Here is an 8,030-nt window from a genome sequence, read left to right on the forward strand (position 1 = left end):
AAATTATATGATATGGCTATGAGGAAGTTATGCGTCTTCAAAACAATAAAAGGGATTGAAGAGGAACACTCAGAAAGGTCAAAGATTATATTGGGTTAACGCTGTTTACTGGTGTACAGTCCGTCGCAGAAACCCCGCGCTGGAATTTCCGCGGAGGGCGGACGTCACTGGTTACCACAGCTACAAAGTCATAATTATGGCTAAACCCCAGCCTATTTCTTGAATTAATCTTCTTAAAATCTGATTTGAAACCTAACCCTAACCACGCTGCTAACATTATACCTGACCCTAACCTTAAATTAAGACCAAAAAGCTAATTTTTGTTTTCATGAATTTGTACGATAGAGACAATTTTGACTTTGTGGCGGTGGTAACTAGTGATAACCCCGGAGGGCGGGAACAGTGCTATTCAAGGAGGAAGTTCAAACTCTCTGGAGTTTCTGAAAGCGGCGTGTTGACGCATGAAAATGTGTTCCTCTTTGCGTAAAAAGGCACATCGCCCCTGGACATGCAGCATTCATAACACACTTGTAGAGAAGCTTTTATCTAGTAGTTATCTCGTAGTTTTATCTAGTAGTTATTTCCGTTTATTGGATATTATTATTGCATTTACTTGACAACATGTCAGAAGTCTTCATTATAGATCTAATTCACTGTCGGTGTCCGCAGCACAGCTCGTGCGTGGAGAGGCAAGTAAAAAGCGTCACAGGTAGGAGCGATGTCGGCTTTCAAATATATCTACTATTCGGACCACACGTTCAACGTTGTAATGCAAACGGCGAGAACAAGGTGTCTTTGCTGGTAACGTTTTTCAGTCAGAAGACAAACGTACACGTATTGGACTACACCACTGTTACGGAGTCTTGGTACCGTTTCAAACTAGCCGTGGACCAACTGGATTTGCGAACGGTTCGGGTCTTCACCTCAAAAAACAGGAGACCGATGTTTGAAGCATACATTGAGCAACTTTTCACGGAGGTGTATACATTTGAGTACATCACATCCAATGACCTCCCGTGCCCTGGTCATGTGCAATGCGACTCACCTTTAGCTCCACCTGTCAGTGAGATCAGAGAGGAGGTCAGAAGCTTTCTGCAGCAGTTACCTGCTAAAGGAGACGTCACCATACTGAGGTCCACTTTCATTTCAGGTAGGTGTGTGTGTAATACAGTATCTATTACTGTAGTGTAATATTATGCAGAATTATCTGAAGACTATCATTCAGCAACCAGTGAACAGTCCCTCCCTTCTTTCCTCTTCACCCCCTCTCCCCTCCCTCCATACACCTCTTCTCTCTCAATTCAATGTAAGGGCTTTATTGGCATAGGAAACATGTTATCATTGCCAAAGCAAGTGAACTAGATAATAAACACAAGTGAAATAAACTATCAAAATTAACAGTAAACATTACACTCACTAAAGTTCCAAAATAATAAAGACATGACAAATGTCATATTATGTGCAAATAGTTAAAGTACAAAAGGGAAAATAAATAAACATAAATATGGGTTGTATTTACAATGGTGTTTGTTCTTCACTGGTTGCCCTTTTCTTGTGGCAACAGGTCACAAATATTGCTGCTGTGATGGCACACTGTGGTATTTCACCCAATAGATATGGGAGTTAATCCAAATTGGTTTTGTTTTCTAATTCTTTGTGGATCTGTGTAATATGTGTCTCTAATATGGTCATACATTTGGCACGAGGTTAGGAAGTGCAGCTCAGTTTCCACCACATTTTGTGGGCGGTGTGCATATAGCCTGTCTTCTCTTGAGAGCCAGGTCTGCTTACGGCAGCCTTTCTCAATAGCAAGGCTATGCTCACTGAGTCTGTACATAGTCAAAGCTTTCCTTCATTTTGGGTCAGTCACAGTGATCAGGTATTCTGCCACTGTGTACTCTCTGTTTAGGACCAAATAGCATTGTAGTTTGCTCTTTTTTTGTTTGTTAATTCTTTCCTATGTGTCAAGTAATTATCTTTTTTGTTTTCTCATGATTTGGTTGGGATTAACACGACCATTTTGTGAATTCTTCTGCATGAAGAGTCTCAATTTGGTGTTTGTCACATTTTGTGAATTCTTGGTTGGTGAGCGAACCCCAAACCTCACAACCATAAAGGGCAATGATATTGATTCAAGTATTTTTAGCCAGATCCTAATTGGTACGTCAAATTTTATGTTCCTTTTGATAGCATAGAAGGCCCTTCTTGCCTTGTCTCTAGGCTCGTTCACAGCTTTGTTGAAGTTACCTGTAGCGCTGATGTTTAGGCCGAGGTATGTATAGTTTTGTGTGTGCTCTAGGGCAACGGTGTCTAGATGGAATTTGTATTTGTGGTCCTAGCAACTGGACCCTTTTTGGAACACTATTATTTTTGTCTTTCTGAGATTGACTTTCAGGGCCCAAGTCTGACAGAATCTGTACAGAAAATCTAGATGCTGCTGTAGGCCCTCCTTGGTTGGGGACAGAAGCACCAGATCATCAGCAAACAGTGACATTTGACTTCAGATTCTAGTAGGGTGAGGGCGGGTGCTGGAGACTGTTCTAGTTCCCTCGCCAATCCGTTGATATATATGTTGAAGAGGGTGGGGCTTAAGCTGCATCCCTGTCTCACCCCATGGCCCTGTGGAAAGAAATGTGTGTGTTTTTTGCCAATTTTGTTTGTGTACATGGATTTCATAATGTCGTATGTTTTTCCCCCAACACCACTTTCCATCAATTTGTATAGCAGACCCTCATGCCAAATTGAGTCAAAAGCTTTTTTGAAATCAACAAAGCATGAGAAGACTTTGCCTTTGTTTTGGTTTGTTTGTTTGTCAATTAGGGTGTGCAGGGTGAATACGTGGTCTGTCGTACGGTAATTTGGTAAAAAGCCAATTTGACATTTGCTTAGTACATTGCTTTCACTGGGGAAATGAACTAGTCTGCTGTTAATGATAATGCAGAGGATTTTCCCAAGGTTGCTCCCACAGTAGTTATTGAGGTCAAATTTGTCTCAACTTTTGTGGATTGGGGTGATTAGTCCTTGGTTCCAAATATTGGGGAAGATGCCAGAGCCAAGGATGATGGTAAAGAGTTTAAGTATAGCCATTTGGAATTTGTGGTCTGTATATTTGATCATTTCATTGAGGATACCATCAACACCACAGGCCTTTTTGGGTTGGAGGGTTTGTAATTTGGCCTGTAGTTCATTCAATGTAATTGAAGAATCCAGTGGGTTCTGGAAGACTTTAATAGTTGATTCTAAGATTTGTATTTGATCATGTATATGTTTTGCTGTAGAAGTGGTTAGATTGTTTGGATTCTTCAATTACATTGAGCTGATTTAGGTGGACCTGGTCATAAAGGCTGTTCAATTCCAGGGTGGAGTGGTGTGCCAGGTAAACATTTGGTTTTGAGGCACAGTCACAGGAAATACTTGCGTTCTCTCTTCCTCACTCTCTCCCCACTTTGTCTCTCTCTGTGTGTGTGTGTGTGTGTGTGTGTGTGTGCGTGCGTGCGCGCGCGCGTGTGTGTGTAGACTGTTTCTCCCATGGGTTCACCACACGTACAGGAGGTATTTCCTCCATCTCCACCCTCTCCTCTCTCAACCTGTTCAGTAGCTCCAGACGCAGAGACCCCAGGACCCTCGTAGCCGAGAACATCCGCAGACTAGCCCAAAAAGCTGGGTTCTACCCCCGACTCCTGCACCTGGTCAAGGTACCACAGCACAGCAAATAACATTAATGTAGCCTCTCTGGATGTAAGTGTAACACTGCCTCAAGAGGTCAACCAGAAGAAGACTGGCTACAGAGTGTGAACTATACTGTGACATGCGGAGGGTCTCTATTTTTTTCACGGGACTTCACACGCTTAACTTTATCTCCAAAGTTATAATCCCTTTTGGTCAAGTTTCCCCCACACAGCGGTGCAGGCCGAGCGTGTCGCTATAGTAAACGTCTCGAGTTGCACAAAAGGGAATGTAACGTTGCGGATAAAGTTCAGAATGACACCATTTCACGTGTACAACATCTAATGACCTACATCACTATACTGAGAGTGTGTCCGTTTCTAAAAATACATATTTTTTTTTGAGATTTTGTTCATGTATTTTGCGTGCCCTGATACTGCACAACAAGCAATAAGGAAGTGAATCGCGGCTGGGGTAAGTTTCTCATAAACAACATAGGATGCATTTTCTCCGTTGTTTTTTATGGAAGGACACTCTGGTAGGCCTACATTATGATCAAATAGCCACAGTAGCCTACTTGACCACTGTTAGTTTTAACTTAAAGGGTACAGCCTGTGTTCACGGTAAACATACACCGGAAGTTGCACAGAATTTTCACAATGTTCAAGTTTGCACTTAGCAGACCTGAAATTAGCTGACGATGAACAAAAATTTGAGGAAACATTGGTCTGGACCCTTCTATAACAAGCCATTTACATAAAAAATTGAGATTTACTTCAGACATAGGAAAATTCTCCTTGAATATTTACCACTGTAGCAGAAAAAATTGCATTTTAAATAAATAGGAGAATGGTTCAATTAGAATTAATTATAGACCCCCCCAAAGTTGACTTTGTTGCATTTAGGGGCATTCATGTCTCATTCAGAGGGTCTGAGACCCCCCTGGGCCCCCCATAATATGCACTCTGACAGGCCACGCCTCTTAATAACCTGGTTCCTCTAGGTTTTTTCTTAGGTTCCTGCCTTTTAGGGAATGTTTCTGTGCTTCTGCCTCTGCATTGCGTGCTCTTTGGGGTTTTAAGCTAGATATCTGTAAAGCACTTTGTGACAACTGCTGATGTAAAAAGGGCTTTATAAAATACATTTGATTGATTGAGGTCTAGACCGTTATGGCACAGGGAGGTAGTGCACGTGTCCTGTACATCGTGTAACACTCACTCCAGTGGGTTGTAGAAAACATCACTGACATCATTAAGTGGTTAATGCTGAATAGCTGTTTCTGCCAGGTGAACCACAGCAGTGACGTATGGGTGATGGGAAAGGAAGAGGAGCCACACGACTATGATGGCATCGTAACCAATCAGAGAGGTGTTGTCATAGCTGCGCCAGGAGCTGATTGCATGCCCCTCCTCTTCACTGACCCCGTGGCCAGGGTCATCGGAGTAGCTCACGCTGGTGAGACACACACATACACTTTAAGTACAAGACAGTATTAATATTCCGTAGAAAGATGTCTGCTGGTGCGTCATTATAAAGTGTTCCTTTGTGTTTCCCTCTCAGGATGGAAAGGAACCCTGATGGGTGTTGCCATGGCTACAGTCAACGCCATGGTGAGGGGATTCGGCAGCAGGGCGTGTGACGTCACCGTGGTGATCGGGCCGTCGGTGGGGGCCTGTTGCTTTACACTGGAGAGAGAGCAGGCTGCAGACTTCTACTCTATCCACCCTGACTGTGTTCCTGACATGGCCGAGACCAGGCCTCATGTCAACATACGACTAGCCACCAGGTTAGTTTGGCCAACTATACAACACATAGACAAATAGCGCGTTCAAGCAGATCCCTTTTCTCAAACATCGTTGGTCACTGCCTTTCAAAGTGTTGCATTATGGGGATAAAAATTGTCCGACTTGTCGACTGCATGAACTTTACAAAAATCTTGTGACCAAGTTTCTGCAGTTGCTCTTCACCAACTTCATCCTGCAGCCATCGCCTGCATTGTGGAAGGCTCTATTGTCAACCAATCATTAGGTTTTTTTTACCCACGCAAACATGATCAAAGACATGACTGAAACAGGAACCATCTTTGTCGCGATTCGTGTATACACTGGATATATACAAATGAATGTGATATTTGAGTCTCTCTGTCACTTATTGATTGTACAATGTACACGTATAGTATGCCAGTTTGTGAGTGTGCGATATGGGGGTTGGAGACATAGAAAGAAAAACTTTTCTAAAACAATGGCAACACTGCCATGTTGATCTGACCCTTGCTGTTGGAAAACCACATTAATATCCGACTTCCGGGCCTCCCGAGTGGCGCAGCGGTCTAAGGCACTACATATCTGGGTTCGATCCCGGGCTGTGTCGCAGCCGGCCGCGACTGGGAGACCCATAAGGCGACGCACAATTGGCCCAGCATCATCCGGGTTAGGGGAGGGTTTGGCCAGCCAGGATGTCCTTGTCCCATCCCTCTCTAGCGACTCCTGTGGCGGGCCGGGAGCATTAACACTGACACGGTCGCCAGTTGTACGGTGTTTCCTCCGACACATTGGTGCGGCTGGCTTCTGGGTTAAGTGAGCAGTTTGTCAAGAAGCAGTGTGGCTTGGCAGAGTCGTGTTTCGGAGGATGCATGGCTCTCGACCTCCCGTATAGGAGTTGCAACAATGGGACAAGACTGTAACTACCAATTGGAGAGAAAAAGTAGTAAAAAAAATAATTTAACAAAATATATAAATATCAGACTTCCGGCTATCGCAGTTGCACTTCACCCGACTTCGCTCCTCGACTTTCGTGTACATTCAGTTGCTTGAGCCTTACCACTCTTTCTCTGACGTAATGTCCTTAAATCACTGATAATAAAAAAAGCATTGACTCCCAGTTGAAATAACTCCACAGGGTCAATAATGAGGTCACTATGAGGTCAAACTATGATGTGGTTTTTATGATAGGTGCTGCTAGGCTGGAGTCGCCTGATTGATTTCCTATAGGGTGTTACCAGGTTACCGCTCTACCTGATTTACTACCATAGAGTCAGTTCCCCCCAGCCACTCATCTGATTGCAAAGACAAAGGTCATGCCCTGGGAGTGATCTCTGTGATTGGATACTGGTTGTGTAGGGTGATACTATTGAAATGATCATTAGTCCCATCAGGTTAATGGATTACCAATCTAACCAGCAGAATGATGGAGAGTCTAACTAAAGGGGCAGTATTTCTTCTGAACACACATTTTACCCTTGGGGCATGCTGACCATGGAATAATTAAAGTAGAATAATCTACATTGTTTAGATCAGGGTTTCTTCTTTTCCTGTGTTTTTAAACTTCCACGTTCTCCATTCCAGAATACTTATCCAGAGGGAAGGGGTCCTGCCTGAGCGTATCCATGATGACACAGTGACTGACAGGCCGAGCGTGACCCTGTGCACCTCCTGTCACCCTGAGGCCTTCTTCTCCCACGTCAGGGACGGGCTTGACTTCGGAACACAGATGGGCTTCCTGTGGATGGACGAAGCAGGAACTACTGACTGTTTCAGTAGTTCAGAACACTGAATTCATTTATGTACAGTACCAGTCAAAAGTTTTAGAACACCTACTCATTGCAGGGTTTTTCTTTATTCTGACTATTTTCTACATTGTAGAATAATACTGAATACATCAAACCTATGAAATAACACATATGGAATCATGTAGTAATCAAAAAAGTGTTTAATATATTTTATATTTGAGATTCTTCAAAGTAGTGAACCTTTGGCTTGATGACAGCTTTGCGCACTCTTGACATTCTGTCAACCAGCTTCATGAGGAATGATAGTCCCACTAAGCGCAAACCAGATGGGATGGCGTATCTCTGCGCCACTCGAATGCTGTGGTAGCCATGCTGGTTAAGTGTGCCTTAAATTCTAAATAAATCACTGACAGTGTCACGAGCAAAGCACCCCCACACCATCCCACATCCTCGTCCATGCTTCACGGTGGGAACCACACATGCAGAGATCATCCGTTCACCTACTCTGCGTCTCACAAAGACACGATGGTTTAACTTTAAAAGTTCTTGAAATTTTCCTCATTGACTGACTTTCATGTCTTAAAGTCATTATGGGTTGTCTTTTCTCTTTGCTTATTTGAGCTGTTCTTGACATAATATGGACTTGGTCTTTTACCAAATAGGGCTATCTTCTGTATACCACCCCTACCTTGTCACAACACAACTGATTGGCTCAAACGAATTAAGATGGAAAGAAATTCCACAAATGAACAGGCACACCTGTTAATTGAAATGCATTCCAGGTGACTACCTCATGAAGCTGGTTGAGAGAATGCCAAGAGTGATTAAAGCTGTCGTCAAGGCAAAGGGTGGCTAC

At 43.4% G+C, this 8,030-nt stretch overlaps 1 protein-coding gene across 1 annotated transcript; it reads left to right on the forward strand.

Annotated features, from left to right (window-relative positions):
* The first annotated feature begins 464 nt into the window (after positions 1-464).
* LOC120058393 (purine nucleoside phosphorylase LACC1-like) lies at positions 465-7,319 on the forward strand. Its single transcript, XM_039007023.1, has 5 exons — positions 465-1,150; positions 3,517-3,695; positions 4,953-5,121; positions 5,227-5,452; positions 7,011-7,319. The coding sequence occupies exons 1-5, from the start codon at positions 622-624 to the stop codon at positions 7,216-7,218; spliced, it is 1,311 nt and encodes a 436-aa protein (XP_038862951.1). The 5' UTR covers positions 465-621; the 3' UTR covers positions 7,219-7,319.
* Positions 7,320-8,030: the final 711 nt, after the last annotated feature.

The sequence above is a fragment of the Salvelinus namaycush genome, chromosome 13, assembly GCF_016432855.1.
Source record: "Salvelinus namaycush isolate Seneca chromosome 13, SaNama_1.0, whole genome shotgun sequence".
Classification (NCBI taxonomy): Eukaryota; Metazoa; Chordata; class Actinopteri; order Salmoniformes; family Salmonidae; genus Salvelinus; species Salvelinus namaycush.

Excerpts from the sequence above, each read along its gene's own strand:
- LOC120058393 (XM_039007023.1), top strand. The coding sequence starts at position 622 with ATGTCAGAAGTCTTCATTATAGATCTAATTCACTGTCGGTGTCCGCAG. Across the intron at positions 5,122-5,226 it reads CATCGGAGTAGCTCACGCTG|GATGGAAAGGAACCCTGATG; the intron begins GTGAGACACACA and ends TTTCCCTCTCAG. Across the intron at positions 5,453-7,010 it reads AACATACGACTAGCCACCAG|AATACTTATCCAGAGGGAAG; the intron begins GTTAGTTTGGCC and ends TCTCCATTCCAG.